The following is a 24,031-nucleotide window of genomic DNA, read 5'->3' as shown; positions in this document are numbered from 1 at the left end:
ATCCGCATCACATGTTCTCCCACTTTTGGGATTTAGGGCCCTCGGCCAGCTTACCCCTCTACTCCTCCTGCATCCTTCGGGCAGCGGCGTCGATTGAATATTCCAACTCTCTGTCCAAGTTCCTGTTTTGTTCGTTATGACCGAAACGTCCGGCTCCGTTGCCGGCTCTCGAGGGACTGTCTCGATCCGCGAATCGGTAAGCTTCGGGTGCCGTCCTCTGCTCACGATCGTCTCGGCTGCTGCGCTGTCGGGCAGAGGACCCCTTCGTGTTCAGCTTCGGCTTCGTTTCAGCTGCGGCTGCGTTCGGTTGCGGCTGCGTCTCGGCTGCGGCTGCGGCTGCGTCTCGGCTGCGGCTGCGGCTGCGTCTCGGCTGCGGCTGCGTTTTGTTCTCTCCTTTCCTCTCCCGCGCGGTGTGCGTGTGGTTCTTCCCTAGGTGTTAGTGCCCTCCGTGGGTCTTTGGTTGTCTCTTATACTATCCTTATTTACTTATCTACTTATCTACACTTATTTCTATAAAAAATGTGAGGTATTCCTCACACTCCATCCCTTCTTCGGGGATGGGGAAGGATGAAGACCCGTTGCCCCTGTCGCGAGGTCTGTACTCTGTATCGAGTATCCCCCACCTCCTCCAAGAATCGGAGGTTCCTGCCTGCCGCGTGGTGTATTCGCTGTTGGACGCTTTCCAGGAGTGCGGCTGGCATCCATCCGTCCGGAGTCGTCCATCCTGGTGGGGCACGAACCATCAACTCGGGGTCGTCCTCGAGTTCCATTTCCGGGAGTGCTTCCTCGTCGGTGCTGGCTTCCTCCGCTGGCCATGGGGCGTGTCGTCGTCGCTGCGCGCCGTGGTTTAAGATCCCGGGGCGGTTGGCGGCAGCATCGGGCTCTGAGCCAGCGTGTCCACGGCGGAAACGCCAGCGCCATTCGTCAGTGGCGGGTAGCGGACGTACCTTTTGCACTTGCCTCGGGGTGGACTGGGCTGGCTTCGGAGTGACCATGATCCGTCCGGCGGTGGCCATGATGACTTCGCCTGGTGGGGTTGTGCGAGTCGGGGAATCCGAAAGCATGGATGACCTTGTCGGGAGATCGGAGAGCAGGGTCTCCATCATGGTCCTGGCGGTCGCGCGCTTCTGAGAGGCGGCTGAAGTGGTGGGTCCTTCTGGGGATTGGAGGAGTTGCTGCACTAAATATTCGTAGGCGCTATGGCTATGAGTTCCCCTTGCACTCTCGTCGGGGTGGGCGCTGCTGGCTGGCCGTGAACTGGGGGGTGTACTCGGAACCCTGGATGCCTCGTCAGTGCTGGATGTAGCGCAGCCGGATGCGGTGGTGTTGGTGGCGACGTCTGGGCGGTCGGCCTGGTCAGGCGGCATCGAAGAGTCGGTCCCGGTGTTTCCGACGACCATAATGTTGCCGTCGTTGCCCGTCCTTGATGCGGATGCAGCGGTCGTGGATGCGCTCGTTCGGTCGGACTGGGTACCGACGTTGGCTTTGGGAACGGTGCCGTGGCTGGAGCCGATGGTGATGGCTGGAGGCTCTGGGTTGGCCTCGCTGGTGGCCACGAGTACGGCTGCTCCGGTCGTGGGTGTGCCCGTAGAGGCGTTGGCGCTGGGATCGGTGTTGTCGCTGGGAGCGGCGTTGTCGCTGGGAGCGGCGTTGTGGCTGAGGGCGGCGTTGTGGCTGAGGGCGGTGTCGAGGATGGTATAAGGCCCTGGTCCAAACAACTCCTCATACGTCGGTGGCGGCGTCTCGAATCTGAACGGGGGAAAGTTGTCCCCCTCGTCCCGTGTCTCCTCTTCATCTGAGATCAGGATGGCATTCTCGGCGGGTGGTCTCGAGTCGTCGTCCCCGGAGCTTAGCTCGACGACCTCTCCGTCCGAGATATCCTCGTACGTTGCGCCCAACGGTCCCCTGTCGTCTCGGCGAACCGGGGTCGAAACCAAATCCTGGTTGGGTGGTCCTTGTTGTGGCGGAGACAGCGGTTCCCTGGGGGGTCGTGGGGGGGTCGCCTCGATGCGAGTAGCTCCGAACCGTAAGGTAATGGGTACCTCTTCGTCCTCCAACAGTGCTCCCATCATGTCCTCCAGGGACATCCCCTCGCACCAGGAAGGGCTGATTGGTGGCGAGTGCTCGGGTCTAGCGACGATCGCAACTAGTGGCGGTGGCGATGACAGGATGGCCGCTGGTGGAGCTTCGCTGTGGATGCGGGTCACGGATACGCTCGCTGGTACTTTGCTACCTGTGTTGGTCGCGGAGGCGGTCGGTGGTGTCTCGCTGTATGTTGCGGCAGTGGTCGGTGGTGGCCAAGATGCAATCCCGGAAGCAATCGGGACGAGTGGTGGCGGTGATTGCCCGATGACGGCCCGTGTTGCTTCGTCGTGGCCGGTGGCTGTTGGTGAGGTCGGTGGTTGCCTTTGGGTTGTCTCCGAGGATCGTCGCGCGTGGGTGGATCGTCGGCCATGATGGCGACTGCGCTTTCGGTCCGATGTTGGGCGCGGCATTGTCCGAACTCTCTTCCTCTGGTTCTCTTGATGTTGGCTGGACTTGATTAGGGGGTCTTGATAATTGGATCTTGAGCTGTGGGAAATGTAAAACGTGAGTATTTTTATGGACGCTTTATCGGGCGGAGAGTGACTCCCAGCCCCGTCTCCTGTTTCCCTCGGTCATCCGAGGGTTATTCTTGGCAAGTGCTGGATTCCCGGTGACGGTGCCCGGGACGAGGAGAGCCGACCGGGTGGGTTGCTTCCCCAATGGGGTGTGTGGACGTTGGACGAGCGGGCTCGTCATCAAGTGGCCCCCAAGACACCCTGGTCTCCTCGGCCGGGGCACGACTGTGGTGGTCATCCTGGTCGTCTCTGATTCGTTCTGAGTCGTGGTCCCTGTCATGGTCGTCGTCGTCGTCCTCCTGGTGATATTGTTTAAGGTTGTTTAAACTGGCGGTGCGGCGGCGTCGGCTTCCCGGGATCTGTAAGAGGACGATGTTCGGGGACGGAAATTTTACGACTTGATACGGTCCCTCGTATTTCGCTGCCAATTTGGCGGCAAAACCATCAGCGGCGTTAGACAGGACGTGGCGGCGTACTAGTACCAGCGATCCTAGTGGTGGTTTTCACTCCCGTCGTCGCAGATTATAGTGTCTGCCCTGCTCTGCTGTGGGACGTTCCGCGTTTTCCCGGGCGACCTTAAAGATGCTGTGAAGCTGCTCACTCCTCTCTGTAGGTGGGATCTGCGCAGTTCCTCTCCCCGGCGTAACTTCGGAATACAGGGCGTTAGGTAGACGCGGCTCCCGGCCCTGCACGAGAAAAGCCGGGCTGAATCCCGTGGTGTCCGACACGCTGCTGTTTACGGCCAGCGAGATCTCTGGGAGCAGGTGGTCCCAGGTGTTCTGCGGTGTGTCTCCGAGGTACTGTGCTATCATCGTCTTCACCGTTCGATTTGCCCATTCGGTGGGATTCTGACGTGGCGTGTAAGGTGCTGTGTGTTGTAACTCCATTCCCAGGGATTTGCAAAACGCCTGAAATGCTCGGCTCGTGAATTGTGTTCCGTTATCACAGACGAAGGTCCTCGGTATTCCGAAGCGGCTGAGGATCCGTTCTCGGAACGCTCGCTCGAGGTAAGGGACTGTAGCTCGGCGCAGGGGAACCAGTTCTACCCACTTGCTAAACGAGTCGAGGAACACGAGGAGTACAGTGTTCCCTAGCTTAGAACGGGGTAAAGGCCCGACAAAGTCGGCGCACACTACGTGGAACGGTTCGTCGACTTGCCGCGTAAACATCTTTCCTGCCGGCTTTTCCTGACTCACTTTGAACCTTTGGCAACTGGGACATCTCCGAACGTACCGAGCCACTTCCCGGAACAATCCCGGCCAGTAGTACTGCTGAGCCACCCGTGTGCTTGTTTTGCGGACTCCTAGGTGTCCCGCGGTGGGATGATCGTGGCATTCCTCCAGCACTCTCCGGCGATATTGCGTTCCCACGCATAGTTTCCAGGGCGTGTATTCCTCCTCTTCCGGGCGTAGCCCAATGCGGCGATAGAGTTGTCCGTTCTCCTCTCGAAAGTCTGGGAACTTGGCGGGCTCCTGCTGTATTCGTCGTAGCATTTTCTTTATCCACTTGCACTGGTGGACTTGTACCTGCGCTTGCTGAACCGTAACCAGAGGTTGGCGCGACAGGGCGTCGGCGACCAGGTTCTGGGTCCCACGGCGGTAGTTGATATCGTACTGGAACTGTTGCAGCTCCAATGCCCACCGAGCGATCCTTCCCGTGGGGTTGTTGATCGAATTCAGCCACTTTAGTGAGTGGTGATCGGTGAGTACCTCGAAACGGTATCCTTCGACGTAGCAGCGCATCTTGCGGACTGCCCACACGATCGCCAGGCACTCTTTCTCCGTCACGGAGTAGTTGCGCTCCGCGGCATTCAGCCGGCGGCTGGCATACGCGATCACCCGTTCCTGACCGTTGATGGATTGGGTGAGTACAGCGCCTATGCCATATTCACTTGCGTCGGTTTGTAGCACGAACTTCGCCTCGAAGTCTGGACAGGCTAAGATCGGCGCCTCGGTCAGCAGGGTCTTCAATCCTTGAAAGGCCTGCTCCTGGTTTTCTGTCCATTCCCACTTCCGATCCTTCTTGACCAAGGAGGTCATTGGCTCGACTACGTTCGCAAAGTTGGGAACGAAACGACGGTACCAGGAAGCAATTCCAAGGCATCGGCGCAGCTCCCTTAGGTTCGTCGGCGGTGTCAGTTCTCGGATGGCTGCGACCTTATCAGGGTCGGTTTGTATCCCGGCTTCGCTAATCACGTGGCCTAGGTACCTCAGGCTTCGCTGGAAAAACTGGCACTTGTCTCGATTCAACCGTAGTCTCGCTTCCCGGAGTCGCCGGAACACCTCCCGTAAATTTTGGACATGTTCCTTGAGTGTGGCCCCGATTACGATGATATCGTCTAGGTAGGCGAAAGCATGCGGTTCCATGTCCGGGCCGATGACTGTATCCAGGGCCCGCTGAAAGGTTGCCGGTGCCGAGTGTAGGCCAAAAGGCATAACCTTCCAGTGAAATAAACCCCGTCCTGGGACTGTGAACGCGGTGCACTCACGACTGGTGGGCGCTACTGGAATCTGCCAGTACCCGTTCTTGAGGTCCAGCGTGGATATATATCGGGCGTTCCGCAGCCGCTCCAAGATATGGTTAATTCTCGGCAGTGGGTAGACATCTGGTACCGAGTTCTCGTTCAACTGCCGGTAATCCACACACATCCTTACGTCTCCATTCTTCTTCGTAGCTATAACTATCGGCGCGCTGTGGGGGCTTTTTGATGGCTCAATGCGCCCGTCGCGAAGCAGCTCATCTATCTGTTTGTCAATGACCGCTCTCATCGCTGGATTCCGCGGATGGTACCTCTGCTTGATCGGTCGGTCGGTTCGCATAGTGATACTATGCTCGGCGATGTGAGATACTCCCGTGAGGGTTTCAAATCGGGCTAATTCTCGCTCGAGAAATTTCCCTATCCATGGCTCTGGATAGCTCTCGGTGTGGTTAACCGGGCTTTGCTCATCACCCGTAGTGTATTCGGCGCTGGCGCTTCCGCACAGTGGAGCGCTCGTAGTCGCCGATGTTTCAGGATCGCTTGACCCCTGAAACCGAACTCTCCTTACCGCGCGGCGAAAAGGGTTCCGTTCGACGGCTGTTGCGACAGGAGCAGGTAATGCGGTGGCCCAAATCGGGGTTGTTCCCGGTTCTGCGTCGGTGATCGGGGTTGTACGCCGGCGGTTCTCTGTCCGGATCCTAGAAGTGACTGGTCGATGGTTTCCTTGTGGTACCTGTGGATCGGAGTCTGGTCTGCGTTGGGGTTGTGCCCTTGGGTCGGCTTCCTCGTGGTTCTCCTGCTGTTCTGGCTGTGCTGGTGCTGTGGCTTCGTCGTGGTTCTCCTGCTGTCCTGGCTGGGTTTGTGCCAGGTCTGGGTTCGTTCCTCGAGGCTCCATGGATCTGGTTCGGGTGGGGGGTCGCAGGGTAAGGGCCTGGCCTCCACATTGCAGTGTTGCTCCGCTGCTGCATAAGAAATCCATGCCGAGGAGGAGATCGTCTAGTACGTCTGGCATGATGAGGATGGAAAGGATGACCCTTGCTTCTCCTAACTGGACTGCTGCCCTCAGGGCCTGCGTCAGTTCCCTGCCTGTTCCATCGGCCAGTTTCACCTGTGAGCGTACGACGCGAAGGTTCTTCCCGTTGTTTAGTTCCCTCGCCAGGCGTTCGCTTACGAAGCTGTGTGAGGCCCCCGTATCCAAGGTAGCGCTGAGGGGGTGTCCCCCGACCGTGACGTGGGCGCGGATACGGCCCTGATCCTGTACGAACGGGTTGCTTACTGCCTCTGTGGGATCGGTGGGTTCCTCGGGTAATTCCCGAATACTCGAGGCCCTTGCCCGTTTCCCGACTCCTGTTTCCGGCAGCAGTCGATGGTTCGCAGATCGCGCCGACCGCAGTCCCAGCAAAAGATGACTCTGGCATTCCGGCATTCCGTAGCATAGTGACCAGCCTGTCCACAGTTCCGACAGGCGGTCCTAGCGTCGATCGCTTCTCCCAACGCACGGGGTCCTTGATCCTGGCTCCGGGCCGTGTTCTGTCTGATGACGTCGTTAGGGGGGCTCCGCGGGCGCGGCACCTGCGGTTCTGCGGGCGATGGATAGCTCGGATTAGCCCGGGGTCGTATGATTTGGCGGTCAGATGCGTTCTCGTTGTCCATATATCCTCGGATAGTCCGACCCCCTCGGCTACGGGCGACCTCGAAGTTAACCACCAGGTGGGTGAGCACGGTCAACGTCCGAAAGTCTTGGCGGCGCGTGAACATCTGGTACTCTGGTAGCATGTTTTCGTACACACGCTCCAACTCTTGCTCTGGGGAGAACCCGGCGCGGCGCATCTGGAGGCGAAGATCGACGAGGTATTCCTTGAAAGGTTCGTTCGCCCCTTGGAAATGCGAGCGGATTTCGTCGTCGAGCCGTTGATAATACCTGGGTGGTAAAAAGAAATCCAGAAATTCCCGACGGACCTCCGTCCAGGCTCCCCCCTGGAGTCCACTGGTGCGAAACCAGCTCTCGGCTCTGCCAGTCAAAAGTACGACGATGGCGTGAGATAAATATTTCCGGTCGATCCGGTAGGTATCCGCCCGTTCCTCCATGTGCTCAACGAAGCTAAGCGGATCCGACGTACCGTCGAAAGATAATCCCCATTTGGTCATTTTGTCGACCAACGTGGAGCACACGGCCGCGTCGAACGGAGAGGTTGTGCCGCGTGAGGATTCTGACGACCCGTGGGGTCCTGGTGCTGGCGACGTACTGCATGGTACCGCTAGGGTATGGACCGGGGCCGGTGTGATCGTGTGTGTAGATGCCGTGTCGGCGCTGGACCCAAGGTCCGGAGGCAACGGCGACGGTGGCTTGAAATCCGCGGATGGGGAACTTCCATATTTTTGCTCCATTTCTCCGAGCCGTGTGTGGACAGCGTCGGGGAGTTCGGGTTGCCGTACGAACGCGTAGAGCCGGGCTCGTTGCTCTTCGACCGTACCGGTGCGTTCGAGGCCAAATTCGAGCAGGATTGCCTCGAGTTCGTGTTTCCTCCGATACGAAATCCAGGAAACACCCATGTCACCGTTCGGAAGCGAGGATTCACGGCGCTGAGGTCGATGGTGCGGATGGCTTCGCGGAGGGTAGCAGGTGGTGCTCGCGGCGGGGCTAGACTCTCGGTCGCGGCGAGGCTAGGGGCACGAGTAACGATCGACGCGTATCCCGTTGTGGTTTTTTTTCCGTAAAGGCGGGTCAGGAATGCGCGCACTTGGAGGGAAGGTTAAATGTTGAATCCTTGGAGCGTTGCGCCCGGGACGATCCTGGTGGCGGTGAGGATAGACGATCCTTAAGCGTATCCTTGTAGGGGTGGAGCAGGTCCTGGTGTGTCCTCGCCGTGATCCTTGACGTGTGTCCTTGTAGCGATGCAGGTCCTGGTGTATCCGCGTAGTGATCCTTGACGTGTGTCCTTGTAGTGATGCAGGTTTGATGTCCTCTGTTGTGGCGATGAGGATCGAATGCTCCCGATTCGTGGGGGTGTCGGTTTATATACTTGAAGTCGGCTGGCTTTGGGCTTCCCCTCTTGGTAAGAGAAACCATGTGTGCGACAGGGATAGGAAACTGTGCCCTTTTTTTCTGTTCGTATCCGACGCCGGCTGCGGCGTCGGCTTTGCGTTGCATCCTTTTTTTTTCCTTCTCTTAGTGTCGTGTACTTTGGTCGTCGGGTCTAGCGTAACTTCGTGTTCGTAACTTCGTGTCGGTTCGGCTTCGTGTGCCACGTGTTATTTTCGTCGGGTCTGGCTTTACTTTTCCTATTTCTCCTTCCTACTATTTTCTTTGCTTTTGTAAGATAACAAAACGGGCCTAGCAGCCGATTTGTTCCCCTGAAATTTTTGACCCTTGAAATTCTTACTGGTGGTGCTTTAAGCCACGATGGTTGGAATTATCCTTGAAATATCCTGTCTAGTCCCTGTTCGGGCGCCATTCTGTAAAGTAGTTCTATAGCTGGGATGAAAACTCAGTCATTCCAGGGTCTCTTTACAGAAAATATTTCTATCTTTAAGACAGACAGGATAACGGACGAAGACTGTGTCGGGTCATAGAGGGGGGGGAAGAGGAAAGTAAAGGTCCGTGTAGGCAGGAGCCGACCCCGTCAGCCGTGGGTCGGTTTCCAGCCCCCAAAGACGAAACTGCGGGAAAATCCGATACCGTCACCCGGATACCGAATTCCCGGCCCGAAAATTGGAGAAAACAGGCCCCGTCATCCGGTAGCGCGTTTCCCAATCTCGGCGTGGGGAAACCTTCCGGAGAGGGGAGGCCGGCCCCGTCACCCGTGGGCCAGTTTCCCCGATCCGGAGGCGAAGGCAAAAGCACTGCCCGGGTTGCCGGAGGAAAGAAGGGCCCCGTTATCCGTGAGCCCCCCATCGTCCTTTTGACCCGGTAGCGTGGGGCACTATTCCCGAACACTCCCGAACACTCCCGAACTCTCACTAGCACGTTGTTGTTCTTTTACGTCACACTTTATTCCTTACATTATCCCTAGCCTATCCGCATCACATGTTCTCCCACTTTTGGGATTTAGGGCCCTCGGCCAGCTTACCCCTCTACTCCTCCTGCATCCTTCGGGCAGCGGCGTCGATTGAATATTCCAACTCTCTGTCCAAGTTCCTGTTTTGTTCGTTATGACCGAAACGTCCGGCTCCGTTGCCGGCTCTCGAGGGACTGTCTCGATCCGCGAATCGGTAAGCTTCGGGTGCCGTCCTCTGCTCACGATCGTCTCGGCTGCTGCGCTGTCGGGCAGAGGACCCCTTCGTGTTCAGCTTCGGCTTCGTTTCAGCTGCGGCTGCGTTCGGTTGCGGCTGCGTCTCGGCTGCGGCTGCGGCTGCGGCTGCGTCTCGGCTGCGGCTGCGGCTGCGGCTGCGTCTCGGCTGCGGCTGCGTTTTGTTCTCTCCTTTCCTCTCCCGCGCGGTGTGCGTGTGGTTCTTACCTAGGTGTTAGTGCCCTCCGTGGGTCTTTGGTTGTCTCTTATACTATCCTTATTTACTTATCTACTTATCTACACTTATTTCTATAAAAAATGTGAGGTATTCCTCACAATATGATAGCTAGAATAGTGTTTTAATATGTATGCTTGTTACCTTTTGATTCCACGTGTGCATGCAGGCCTGTAGCTGTGTGGGTGTAACTTATATAATAATTTAGGTTAAGTAGTATTATGGGTTATATAAAAACAAATATTTAGGTCAGAAGACTTGGTCGGTCGCTATTAATTTCGTTGTAGCCGGGCTTAATTCCAGATGTAGGCGTCTTTTAACAAATTTGCAGGTTCCAATATAAACGTTAATGTTGCTGATGAAAATTTGGTTGATCTGGCTTGTTAGCCTCCGCTGGCAATTTCCAACGCTGTTCTTGGAACGCAACCATAATCCGATCTTTTAATTTGTTTTGATAATAATATTAGGAATCCTATAATATTATTATATATTTAAGAAAGACTCAATGCTCAATTTTATAAAGAAAAATTACCTTCCCGGATTTTTTTACACTGATGATTTTATATTTTGTCTCCAGGTCACGGGTTTTATTTTTACTATTAATTTTTTTTTTTTTTAAACATGTGCGAAAAATATGAGCACGTGGGTTTTGAAAAATAAACCTTCTGTATTTTGACGCTGAGTACGATCTGATTGAATTGGGAGACTTTTATCAACTGAATGTGCCATGCAAAGAAATCTCTTAATGCACCATTAGAAACTGAGAATAAGCTTTTAACTGTATAGGTGGGTAACGAAGATAAGCCAAAGCGTTCGTTCTTGCACCTAAGCAACGAGACAAACACAGTGACTTTCAAAACTTCTTGGCTTTGCATATTTTGTCTGACCATCACAGCACAGGTTATTTTATTAGCTTTTACAGTGATAAAAGAAGCTGGAAAACGGTCAGAAAACTTATGCCATGCACTTTTGAAGATCTTTCACGTGAAATTTTCCAATTACTTTACCGTTCACTTCTAATTCGTAACAGTGGTTACCGTGTTTGCGAAATATTTTTGCCTTCAGAAATTTGGGAGCAAGTTTTGCGTTGAATTTATTTAGTTTGCTACTCAAAACAAAATTTCGCCTATAAACTTGTTCTCCGATTTCATATGTTACATACCTAGTACGAAGATCATATTTATTTTTATTCGACTGATATGCCTTGTTTATGTTTTCCATTATGGCCTCTCTTATTATCTGTAGTTTGTCTGAATCCAAAATTCTTTCTCCAACTTTAAGACTTTCTAATTTTCTTAATAAGTCATAATCTTTTGCATGCGAAATCATATTTTTTCCAAATAGTGGAAAGTAAGGTGAACAACCAATTACAGAGTGATATGCAGAGCGTAATGCAGCTGAAATATTGCTAATCTTGTCGTCCCATAAGCGCTGATCGCCGCCCAGATATGATCGAATACCTGAGATTATTGATCTGTTAAGACGTTCCGAGGCATTTGACTGTGGACTGTAAACAGCTGTAAGCATATGTTTTATACCATGGTTCTCAAGAAATGATTTAAACAGCGAGGATTTAAATTGTTTTCCATTGTCTGAAACGATGCATTCCGGAACACCAAATACATGAAAGATATTGGTCTTCAGAAACTCTATCACAAGATCAGCCGTAAACTTTCGTACCGGTTTGAGGAAATGAAACTTAGTCAGGTGGTCTAAAACAACAAAAACTCCTACGTTTCCTTTCTTTGATCTAGGATAAGGTCCGATAAAGTCTATGTACAGGCGTTGAAATGGCCTTTCGCTAAATGCAGGGCTTCCCATAGGTGGTTTGAGTATTATGTTTGGTGCTTTTGATTGTTTACAAACATTACACCGCACAACAAAATCCTTCACTTCTTTTGCCATGCTCGGACAATAGAAATGTCTACGAAGTCTTTCCAGTGTTTTACCTATCCCACCATGTGCATTATGGGGCGGTGAGTGGGCATTCTCAAAAGCAGATGTAGTCAACTCTGACGGTACCCATAACTTCCAGCAGCTTGACTCGGACATACCTTCGTTAAAAAACTGATTCCTGTTGTATATGTACTGATCAACAACTTTAAGATCTGGTAAGCGATTTTGATTCTCGAGTATTGAATTTTTCTGCTTAACGTATGCGCTTGACCAAAAGTGTGGTGAATCTAAATCTATTTGTGGTAAAACAACATCAAGCTCACTGATTTCCTTTGTTGGTAATCGCGAGAGCGCGTCAGGAACTACATTCAAACTTCATTTTCGGTGTTCAATGTCAAAAGTGTAATGCTGTAGCTTAAGCGCCCATCTAGCTAAGCGACCGTTGAGATCAGCTTGACGCATAAGCCATTTTAAGCTGTCATGATCTGTTATTACTTTAAATTCAAGACCTTCCACATACTCTCTGAATTTATCGATGAATAGGACTGCGGCCAAACACTCCAATTCTGTCACACAGTATTTTTGCTGCTGTTGATTTAACTTATGCGAAAAAATGCAATAGGTCTTTCTACACCGTCGTCATCAAGTTGTGCCAAAACACCTCCAACGCCTGTTTTCGAAGCGTCGCATTAAATAATGAAAGGCTTCTCAAAAATCGGTGTCACCAATAACGGAGCTGAAGTTAATCTGCGTTTTACCTCTTCAAATGCTTTGTTGGCTTCCGCTGTCCATTTGAAGCATTTGGCCTTTTTGGTTAGATCGGTAAGAGGTGCTGTTATTGTTGTGCAGTTTTCTAAAAATCTTCGGTACCATCCGGCACAACCTAAAAACTTTCGCATTTCCCTAACAGATTTGGGAGGAAGTAGGTCTCTAATCGCTGATATTCTTTTTGAGTCGACTTTTATGCAACCTTTTCCAATCACATAGCCAAGATATCGCACTTCTGGAACACACCATTTACATTTTTGTAAATTCAACGTCAAACCTGCACTTTTCAAAATATCAGCCATTGTTTTTAGGAGACTTATATGCTTAGCAAATGTTTCACTGACCAACAATAAGTCGTCCAAGTAAACAAATACACAGCTCTTGAGATCTGGAGGAATAATTGCGTCCATTAAACGACACAGTGTTTGGGCCGCATTGGTCAACCCAAAAGGCATAACCTTGAACCTATACAATGGTCTGTTTGGCACAGTGAATGCAGTGAGATCTCTACAAGATTCCTTTAAACCTATTTGCCAAAATGCATGTTTAAGGTCTAGTGAAGTTATGAATTCTGCTTTAGGTAATCTTGATAAAATTTCATTAATTTTGGGCTGTGGATACGCATCTTTTACGGTTACAGCGTTTACTTTGCGCGAGTCAAGGCATATTCTAAACTTTTCACCTTTTTGGACTACAGCTACTGGGCTACTCCACGAACAAGTTGCAGGTGCCTTTTCTATGATTCCCATCTTTAGCATATCGTCAAACTCTGAATGTATTTTCTTTTCTATTGCAGGAGACACTGAAAAATATCTCTCCTTGACAGGTTTCGATTCTGGACTTATTTCAATTGCATGTTCTAGAATAGATGTTTTGCCTAACCCATATCTGTTAAAATCAGGAAACATTTCTATTACTTCAGTCATTTGCTGTTGCTGCTCAAAATCTAATGATTCAGGTGTTTCAGTTCGCTAACGTATATAGATTTTTTTAGTTGACTCATCAATCCAAAGGTGTACCAGAAATCAACCCCTAAATAAAGATCTTGTTTCAAATCCGGAATTAAATAAAGAGTTAGCATTTTTGACTGATTGCGAAATGTAACATTAGTTTCTATGGTTCCAAGAATTTTGTATTTTTTACCTTCTGCAGTTTCTATTTGTGAATTGCTTCCTTTAAAGTTCTTGTTTTGGTCTAAATACTCTTTTGCTGCTTCTCCACTTAAACACGAAACGGATGCTCCTAAATCCAACAGTCCGCCATAAACTTTATTAAATATTTTTACTTCTACAAATGGTCTAATATCCTTTTCTACATGGAGGATTGCATCCAAGCTAACCGATAATCTTTGTGTTTGATCCTTAACTTTCTTATAAAAGCTACGTAAACGCAAAGAGTTTCGCTTAGGACTGTTACTATTACCAGTTACAATTTCTTCACTCTTGTTAAAGATTTTGTTTCTGATTTTATTATAATTTCTTAACCGAACATGGTATGGTACTATAGGGTATAATTTTCCATTTAACTCATATTTCCCTAACTGTGCAGATTTAATAAAATCCGGCGATGGATGAGTTAAGTTTTGATCATTGATTAGTTTCTTATATTGGAGCGGTAACTGTTGTTGTTGTTGCCGCTCCACATGCAGTTTCCCTGACAAAATTCGCAATTGGGTCTCTTCACATTCTCTGCTCCACACCCTATACAGAATATTTTTTTTCGGATAAACTTCCGTTTAGCTCCTACCCCCAATTTTTTTCCAACTTTCCATATTGACGTGTTTTTGGGTCCTGATTACGGGAAAAATAGCCAAAGTTGGCGCAAATAACGGGATCTTGAAAAATAACGGTAAAAGTTGTAAAATTTTCGGTTTTTTGCAGTTTTTTCGGAAAATTTGAGGAACATCAAAAAATGTTTTAGACAAAAACAGAAGATATTTATAAAACGGATCTTTTGTGTATTAATCATTTTCTTCGTAAACATAAAGGTTTTCGAGGAAAAACTAAAAGAAGTATTTCAAATTGGGTGTGAACATTTTAAAATACTGCAATATCCCGCCATAAAAATGGCGTCAGATAGTTTTCGATTAGCCGATAACAGCATTTTACCTTCTAATCTAGCGATGGACCTATTTTGACTTTTTATACGATGTATCGTGTTCATGTTCCTCGAAAAAAAGAAATAGAACGGATGACTTGAATGAAAGCTGGATAAGCTTTTAAAGAAAGTAGTATGGTACGGGTGAGGAAAGCGCCGCAGGCAAAATTTTTTTTAAACAAAAATCGCTGCGATTTTTATAAATGATTTATATGTATTTTTTGTTAATAAATTTTATTTCCGTTGTATAATTTGTATTTTATTTTGTTTTCTAAATGTTATATTTTACTACGAGAACAGAAATGCTCTTCTTAAAAAATGTAATGCCATTCTCGTGCTTAGGTAGTATCATCGCTAATACATCGAGAGACATCGATATAAATTTTGACACACCGATACAACATGAAGCTTTCGTGCGATATATCGGTCAAAATGACGCAAGTGTGAACCAACGGTTTTTTATTTTCAAACATTGTGAAAAAATATTCTTATTTAGCGTTTTTAACGAAAACTATTAGTTTTACAGAAAAATGTATAAAACATAAAATACTCATTTATTTAATAGCTTTCATTTCTCCTAGCTACCTTTTTATTAGGTTATTATATTCGAAGATATTTAAGAAAAACAGTTTTTACCGTTATTTTCCATGATCCCGTTATTTGCGCCAACTTTGACTATTTTTCCCGTAATCAGGACCCAAAAACACGTCGATATGGAAAGTTTGAATAAAATTGGGGGTAGGAGCTAAACGGAAGTTCACCCTTTTTATACCCGTTACTCGTAGAGTAAAAGGGTATATTAGATTCGTGCAAAAGTATGTAACAGGTAGAAGGAAGCGTTTCCGACCCTATAAACTATATATATTCTTGATCGGGATCACTAGCCGAGTCGATCTAGCCATGTCCGTCTGTCCGTCTGTCTGTCCGTCTGTCTGTCTGTCTGTCTGTCTGTCTGTATGAACGCTGAGATCTCGGAAACTATAAAAGCTAGAAGATTGACATTTTGCATGCAGATTCTAGGAGTTCCTACGCAGCGCAAGTTTGTTTCAAAAGGGTGCCTCGCCCCCTCTAACGCCCACAATCGCTTATATACGATTTTAAAAATTTCAATATTTTGGAAAAGTAAAAATGCAGTTTTATTGTGTTTATCAATACCTATCAAAATGTAGAAGAAATTTTTTAAATCGGACCATTCGTTAAAAAGTTACGGCGGATCAAAGTTTTTCTCCATCTCTTTCGCACTCCCTTTAGCTGAGTAACGGGTATCTGATAGTCGGGGCACCCGACTATAGCGTTCTCTCTTGTTTTCTTTCAGTTTGAGACTCTGTAAATTTATGACCCTTTTCTTTACAATTCCAACACACTAACCCATTTCTGTTGTCCACTTGATCTCTTTTTATTTCGCTAATTTCATTTTCCATTAAATGCTCATTTATACCTTGCTCAACTTTTCGATTGGTAATTCTCGTATTATATGTATTATTGAACTCTTCACTAAATGCTTCTCTTCGTGTTACCAGGCTTCGTAAGTTACCTACCGAATTTATTTCTAAATAGAAAATTTCCTTTCTCAAAAAAGGTCGAAGGTTTCGCTTTAGTATGGTTACTAATTGACTTTCACTTATTGGATACTGTAAACGGTCTACCAACAACATAATAGCATTTTGAAATTCGTCAAAACTCTCATTAGGTTGTTGCTTTCGATCTCTAATTAATTCTCTGACGTCGTCATCTGACAATGGGTCATGAAAATAAGAACTAAGGGAAGTACTGAGCCTATTCCAAATTACTTTGTCGACTGTTCTTCTATACCTCCAAAACCATTCACTGGCTCTACCACTGAAAAGTATGTGAATGTGATCACACAAAACCTCAAAATTACCAGCAAGGCAATCGTTTGTTAACGCAGTCACCATGTAAATAAACTTCCCAACAGGCATTCCATTTTTAGCTCCACTGTACTGTACTTTCCAACCGCTTATAATATTAACGAATTTCCCAACATCACTTCTACAAATACTACTATTACCTACTCTTTCTTGATTATTATAACCACGAAGCTCATGTGGAACAAAAGTAGGAGCGTCACCATTTAAACCGAATGCTGGAGATATATTTCTGCCCCACTCTGGCTCAGTATTAGATGCAGCTTCATCTGATCTTCGATTTGCAGAATCCGAAGTCAATCTCAAAATTTGTCGCGATAGCTGTACAATAGTTAAATTCATATTGTCAAATTGTGAACTTAATCGTTGTTCTACTTGGCTTATTATTCGTTCTTCGATTGAACTTTGGTGCCTATTATTCTCCGAATTAAAGGAATTCTGTCTATTATTTTCTCTAGGTGTAACCTGTTCGATTTCAGCTGTTGCTGTCTCTGTCTCCGGTAATCTTTTCTTTCCCTTCTTTTGGGCACTGGATAACAATAATCTTTCATTGGGATCGACTTCATTGTTTTTCTCTACGTTTTCGCTTGGAACAACTTCCAATAGACTATTTCTAGTAACACTATGACTACAAACTGGACATAGAGAGGAACTATCAAGCCAATTTAGTATACACAGCCTATGAAATGTATGTAAACATCTTGTAATTAATCTCAAATCTAATTGCATCATTGGTTGAGAACATATCCCACAAATTCCCGTATTGTTTGGCAGACTTGGCCGTTCTAAACTGTGTCTCACTGGCATATTGATCTATGTTGTTCAAAATTCTCAAAGATAAATTCTTAATTTTTTTATCAATAAAAGGAATTTTTGTCATATAATTACAGGGGTACCAAAAAATTAAGACACATCATTTATGTTTTTATCAATACGCAAAACAATAACTTTTCCCACAAATATTTATCACATTGTCTTTAATAATAATTCAAAAGGAAAATTCTTCTGGGCAGTAAAGTTAATGACTGGCATAATAAACTTTAAGAAATCCACAGGAGAAATTTTATTCCTTTCACCAAAATTCTTATTTTAGCTCATAAAACAATAATTGTCGGTTATATTCGGACGGCTATGTTTAGTATGCAACCACAACATAGGCTGTAATCCAGAAATTTTCTAGGACAATTATGTTTTTGGCCAGACCTGAACGAATAAGGCTTAACAGATGTTAGTGTTAAGTTCGATGAGAGCCTTAATTTCTTTTGCCTCTTCCTTGCTCGTTGCTCCACGTTGGGGCGCCACTTTTGTAATGATTCTCAGGCAACCTGAGTTGCCAGTAACTAGACTTAATTTGATTGTGGTTAGCACTGGGACGTTTTTCGGATAGGACTGCGTCGGATGGGGGATCTTTAATCAAATCCAATTATCGAATTTTACAAGAGAAATTTTTGTGCTAACCTAGCCAGGTGTTATAAATGTTAATTATGTTTATGCGTATTGTTTCATATAGAGCCTGGTGTAAGTGCCCTTTATTACCCGCCCAACCTTGTTAATACTTTTCAAAATATGTTGTGCATTAACCCTATAGTAAATAGATAAGCGCTTGTTCTTTTAGTACCCCATTATATTTATCTAATAATCTTTCTTCATATTAAACATTCAATTCAAAACTTGTTCTCGAAGGCATTTAACATAATATTAATAATTTCGCTCATTTCAGTAGTTCATTGTTCCGATTAGACACTTCTGGTAGTACTTAATTATTATTAATTTTCAATTTAGTTTTCTTTTAGTTTTAGTATAAGCTTATCCTAGGCTTCATATGATTTTGCATTGGCATTGTAGGGTTCATATTCATGTTTACAAATTCATTTAAATTCTTTTCTTCTTTTTCTTTTAAGTTGGAAATCACAAGTAAATGTAACAAATCATAAATCTAATTGTTTTATCTTCAGTTTTCCTATCTTTTGTTTTTACATATGTATATGATAGCTAGAATAGTGTTTTAATATGTATGCTTGTTACCTTTTGATTCCACGTGTGCATGCAGGCCTGTAGCTGTGTGGGTGTAACTTATATAATAATTTAGGTTAAGTAGTATTATGGGTTATATAAAAACAAATATTTAGGTCAGAAGACTTGGTCGGTCGCTACTAATTTCGTTGTAGCCGGGCTTAATTCCAGATGTAGGCGTCTTTTAACAAATTTGCAGGTTCCAATATAAACGTTAATGTTGCTGATGAAAATTTGGTTGATCGGGCTTGTTAGCCTCCGCTGGCAATTTCCAACGCTGTTCTTGGAACGCAACCATAATCCGATCTTTTAATTTGTTTTGATAATAATATTAGGAATCCTATAATATTATTATATATTTAAGAAAGACTCAATACTCAATTTTATAAAGAAAAATTACCTTCCCGGATTTTTTTACACTGATGATTTTATATTTTGTCTCCAGGTCACAGGTTTTATTTTTACTATTAATTTTTTTTTTTTTTAAACATGTGCGAAAAATATGAGCACGTGGGTTTTGAAAAATAAACCTTCTGTATTTTTGACGCTGAGTACGATCTGATTGAATTGGGAGACTTTTATCAACTGAATGTGCCATGCAAAGAAATCTCTTAATGCACCATTAGAAACTGAGAATAAGCTTTTAACTGTATAGGTGGGTAACGAAGATAAGCCAGATAATAAAGTTGAAAAGCGAGGCTTTATCTAGCAAAGCGTTCGTTCTTGCACCTAAGCAACGAGACAAACACAGTGACTTTCAAAACTTCTTGGCTTTGCATATTGTGTCTGACCATCACACAGTGGTCACCCCCATAGGGATAAATAAAAAATTAAAAGCTAAAATAATCACTAAAAGTGTGCCAACAGTGTCTCATATTATCTCAAACTTTTTTAATCAGCTGTTATTTTTGTTTTGATTTAGCTGTCCTCCTCAAGAATATCAGTTAAACTTAGAGGAAATCAATTTATCGGTTTTACAGTGCTAGCGAGTTGCAAGTGAGGACTTGAAACAAAAAATAAAAATTATTAAAAAACAAGAAAGGAAGCTACCTTCGGCCAGCCGAAGCTTATATACCCTTGTAGATAAAAGAATACTCACTCGGTGCAGTTCCAGGGATTCCAGATTCAGCGTTTCGATTTATTTCAATTTTGTTTTTAAGTAGTCAAGAATCAAAACGCCTACTTCCTACAAAGTTACAATGAATTTTCTTATATTTGTTTGGGAGCCTTAAGATATAGTGGTCCGATCCGGCTAGCTCCGACATATGTACTACCTGCAATAGAAAGAAGACCTTCGGGAAAGTTTCATCGCGATAGCTTTAAAACTGAGAGACTAGTTCGCATAGAAACGGACAGACGGACAGACGGACAGACGGACATGGCTAGATAGACTCGGCTATTGGTGCTGATCAAGAATATATATACTTTATGTGGTAGGAAACGTCTCCTTCACTGCGTTGCAAACATCTGACTGAAATTATAATACCCTCTACAAGGGTATAAAAAATGATGACAACAATGGAAGTATTTAATATTGTTAACAAAGGTATTAGCTATTATATTTAATTATATTCATGTACTTAGAATGTTGTAATTAAGAAATAATATGTAAAATACAATTTCACTTAGGCTTTTAGTTGTTAAGTTAATCGAAGTTAACGATCAAACTTATATTGAAATATTAACCAATCTTTACAGATTATTTTGACCAAATTCCAGCTGCTAGTTTTTGCCGCTGCGTTACCTTGAAAAGAACAACGCGGTCTCGCCGTTTTCGATAATGATTTTTCGTTTGTGTAACTGTGCTTGTTGTGATGTGTTTTGTGATATTTGTCTTTAGTTTAGATTTGATTAGATGGGAATTAAAATCATTATTCTGTCTTAAAATGTTGATATACGGATATAGAGCAGGGTAATTTTTTTATGATTTTCGTTAATTTTTTTAACCAGTAAGGGATTGTGCTGGAAATTCGTAACTTGGCATGTTGATTACATTTTTCTTAAATAGTTTTAACCAATTTTCATTGTTTTTTTTTCTTTCAAAATTTTATTTTTTTTATTGTTTTGTTTTTGTTATTGTTTTTGCTTAACAAAATATACCTAATCGTAAAAATTTCTACATGGAGTAGGTTCAGACAGTGGGCAATTTCATTACACACATTTCTGTAAAAGCAACATAATGATCGAGGCATTACTTGTTGAGATACACGATACGCAGCTGAAAAAAAATGGTTTTCGAGAAAAACGCTTTTAAAGTAAGGAAATATATCTACTGCACAAGGAAGGTGGGTGCCGTCATCCTGTTATAAGTTCCAAAATAGTTCATGACACATTCTTAAAGAGTTGTTCTACCAGTTTAAGAATATATTATATATATTTTTCTCTTAAGGAGTACGTTGAATATAAACGATTTTTTGTTTTATTTATTATATTTTTATAGAATTTTGGAAAAAATTAAATAAATTTATCTTTACTCTATGTATTTTTGGCCGCCCTACCCATACAAGGCCGACCACTGTGGATTGTGAGCGTTAGAAGGGGCCTGGCGCTCTGATGAAATAAACTTGCGCTGCGTAGGAAGCCCAAGAATATGTGTGGGTAATACCAACTTTCTGGCTTTTGTAGTTTCCGAATTCTCAGCGTTCATACAGACAGAGACGGTTAGACGGACATGGCTATATAGACTCGCCTAGTGAAACGCTTCCTTTTCCCTGTTACATACTTCTGCACTAATACAAAATACCCTTTTACTCTACGAGTAACGGGTATAAATATTACATTTTTTGTTTGACTATGCACTGCACATACTGAACATGTTAGTCATGCAATTTCACATTTTTCCAAGAGTCCAGGGAGTCTTATGGGGCCGAATTTGAAAAAATCCTTTCTTAGTGCACGTTCTCTGAAACATGGTACAGACTACGGATGTAGCTTATATACCCTTGCAGATAAAGTAAATACCTATAGTTCAATGCTCACTCGGTGCAGTTCCAGGGATTCCAGATTTAGCGTGATTATCTAAATTTTGTTTTTAAGTTGTCAAAAATCAAAACGCCTACTTCCTACAAAGTTACAATGAATTTTCTTTTATTTGTTTGAATATTCCTATGGGAGCCTAAAGATATAGTGGTCCGATCCGGACATATGTACTACCTGCAATAGAAAGAAGACTTTCGGGAAAGTTTCATTGCGATAGGGTATAACAACAGACTAAATAATAATAAAATATATTCTAAGCTTTATTACATTTTCAAGAAAAAATATTATGACTATTTCAATACTTCAATGGAATATAAGCGGCTACATAAATACACATCACAAATCATATGTCTACAAGGAAGTCACCTAATACCCTGTAGAAATTTCCCAACACCAATTAATTACAACATATATACCCATAATTATGTTGGCAATGCCTCAGGAGGCGTAGCTATTTTAGTACACAACTCAATTCAGCACAGCGAAATTTATCTTCCGCAAGACTTTGAGTCCCTCTGCATAAAGAGTCACTACATTATCTATATATTATAAATATACATTTAACATTATCTGCTCATACATACCCCTCAGGCTACAGTTTACTTACAACAACCTCGATAATGTCTACTGCAACTTATCGACCCACACTTTATTACCGGTGATTTTAATAGCTGGCACACATTATGGGGCTCCCCCAGCAACAACAGTAAAGGAATTACCCTTACTCCAATTTATCCACCAATCTCCACTAGCCGTACTAAACGATGCACTATGGGGAATTTGACCACTTTTTTAGGCCAATATTAGTAGCTCCCTCAATTTTAAAGATATCAAAGTAAAACTTTAGCAATCGTTATTATTTATCACAACACATATTCTGCATGAATATCTTTCGGATCAGACAACTATATCATATAGCTGCCATAGGAATGATCAGATCAACTTTGCTATTTTTAGAGATAAATGCACAAAACTTGATAAGTACCGTTTTAATACAGTATTAAAACCACATAAAAAAGTTTGTTAAAATCGGAAGAATATTTCTTTTAGTTTCATTGAACCGAAAATTCTTAGAGCTTACATGCCATTTCTTTCATTTTTTGATACAGTTTTAGCTTTATTTTCAAATTCGTTAGAGGGGGCGTGGCACCCTTTTGAAACAAACTTGCGCTGCATTGAAACTCGTAGAATCTGCATGCAAAATGTCAATCTTCTAGCTTTTATAGTTTTCGAGATCTCAGCGTTCATACGGACAGACAGACAGACGGACATGGCTATATCGACTCGGCTAGTGACCCTGATCAATAATATATATATATATACTTTATAGGGTCGGAAATGCTTCCTTCTAGCTGTTACATACTTTTGCACGAATACAATATACCCTTTTACTCTACGAGTAACGGGTATAATGAATTCCCGAGCAATTTATCTTCAAGCTCTGTGGGATATCGTCGAATTGTCTAAAGTGCGAACCTATCGGCGCAGATATCAAGACCAAAGAAATTACTTCAAACATAACAGTGATGAAGAATTTGTTAAAAGGGTTCGTTTGCGAAAATACAATCATGGGTTAAGCTTCTAATAATTTTGGGCAGCATAACGATTGGAAATTAAAATAAATAAATGCCAATTCGCTTACAAAAGCATTGAATTTTTAGGGTAGACACTCAGTGAAAAGGGGTAAGTCCGAATGGAATAGCGTCATATCTCCACGCGACATATCTCCGCCCTTCTACGAACGACATATCTCCGCGCAGAGGTATGACGTTTAAAAACGGCATATCTCCGCGCGGAAGTATTTTGTTTTTAAACGTCATACTCCGCGTCGTTTTAAACGACATAACTCCGCGTTGATCAACGGGGAAGAAATGTCGTTTTTAAACGTCATATCTCTGCCAAATAAATAACGACATATCTCCGCTGACAAAATACAGTGGGCGGATTTATGCCGTTATCCCGCAGAAAGAGTAGGGGCATAGTGTCAAATCTCCGCCCGACATATATCCGCCCTCCTACAAACGACATATCTCCGCGCGGAGATAGCATAGTGTCAAATCTCCGCCCGACATATATCCGCCCTCCTACAAACGACATATCGGACAAACGACAAAACGGAGATATGTCGTTCGTAGAAGGGTGGAGATATGTCATTTTTAGACGACATAACTCCGCGTTGATCAACGGGGGAGAAATGTCGTTTTAAAACGTCATATCTCCGCCAAATAATTCGCGACATATCTCCTCCGACGAAATGCACTGGGCGGAGATATATCGTTATCCCAGTCCGAATTACGAGCACACATCAACTATTAAACATCTTCCGATACCGAAAGATCGCCATAGAATGCAAAAATGTTTACGATTATTTTTTTACTTTAAGGGCCGGTTTCTCGAGTCCCTGTCAAAGGCCCTGATAGCTATCTGTTCGAAAAACTTAAAGACCAGATAAACTGTTCGTAAAAGCAAATCCGCTTTCTCGACTGCTTTAATTTATCTGAACGAGAAACAATTACAGAGTGCTGTTAACGCACAGAATTGTGCTGTGAAGGGCAAATAATGGCGTGCTTCATTTATTTCATCAGCTGTTTGGGTATAATTCAAAGGAAAAGTCAGCTGTGATTTCGTTTCTTCTTCATAGTTGGCTTTGAGAAATCAGCTGTCATTCTATCGAGTCGAAAACGCTTAACAGGGACTCCGAGTCCCTGTCAAAGTTAGCTCTCACATTTATGCTCGAGAAAGCCAAAATGCCTTAGCAGTTACTTTATCTGTTCGAGAAATGTTAGCCGGCACTCGAGAAACCGGCCCTAAGAGATTTAATCCGGCATACTCAAAAATAGCTAAACCAT

At 44.6% G+C, this 24,031-nt stretch overlaps 2 protein-coding genes across 2 annotated transcripts; both read right to left on the bottom strand.

The window, feature by feature from the left end:
* Positions 1-533: 533 nt before the first annotated feature.
* LOC138912189 (polycystin-1-like protein 3) lies at positions 534-9,266 on the bottom strand. Its single transcript, XM_070212053.1, has 2 exons — positions 9,150-9,266; positions 534-2,571 (listed from the first exon to the last, which is right to left on the bottom strand). Exon 2 carries the CDS (start codon positions 2,493-2,495, stop codon positions 534-536), a length of 1,962 nt encoding a protein of 653 aa, XP_070068154.1. The 5' UTR covers positions 2,496-2,571; positions 9,150-9,266.
* LOC138912188 (uncharacterized) lies at positions 3,104-8,149 on the bottom strand. Its single transcript, XM_070212052.1, has 3 exons — positions 7,821-8,149; positions 6,579-7,720; positions 3,104-6,525 (listed from the first exon to the last, which is right to left on the bottom strand). Exons 1-3 carry the CDS (start codon positions 8,147-8,149, stop codon positions 3,104-3,106), a joined length of 4,893 nt encoding a protein of 1,630 aa, XP_070068153.1.
* Positions 9,267-24,031: the final 14,765 nt, after the last annotated feature.

The sequence above is a fragment of the Drosophila takahashii genome, chromosome 2R, assembly GCF_030179915.1.
Source record: "Drosophila takahashii strain IR98-3 E-12201 chromosome 2R, DtakHiC1v2, whole genome shotgun sequence".
In the NCBI taxonomy this organism is placed as follows: Eukaryota; Metazoa; Arthropoda; class Insecta; order Diptera; family Drosophilidae; genus Drosophila; species Drosophila takahashii.
Note: the sequence above shows the minus strand (reverse complement) of the source record. Positions and strands in the feature narration are given on the sequence as shown.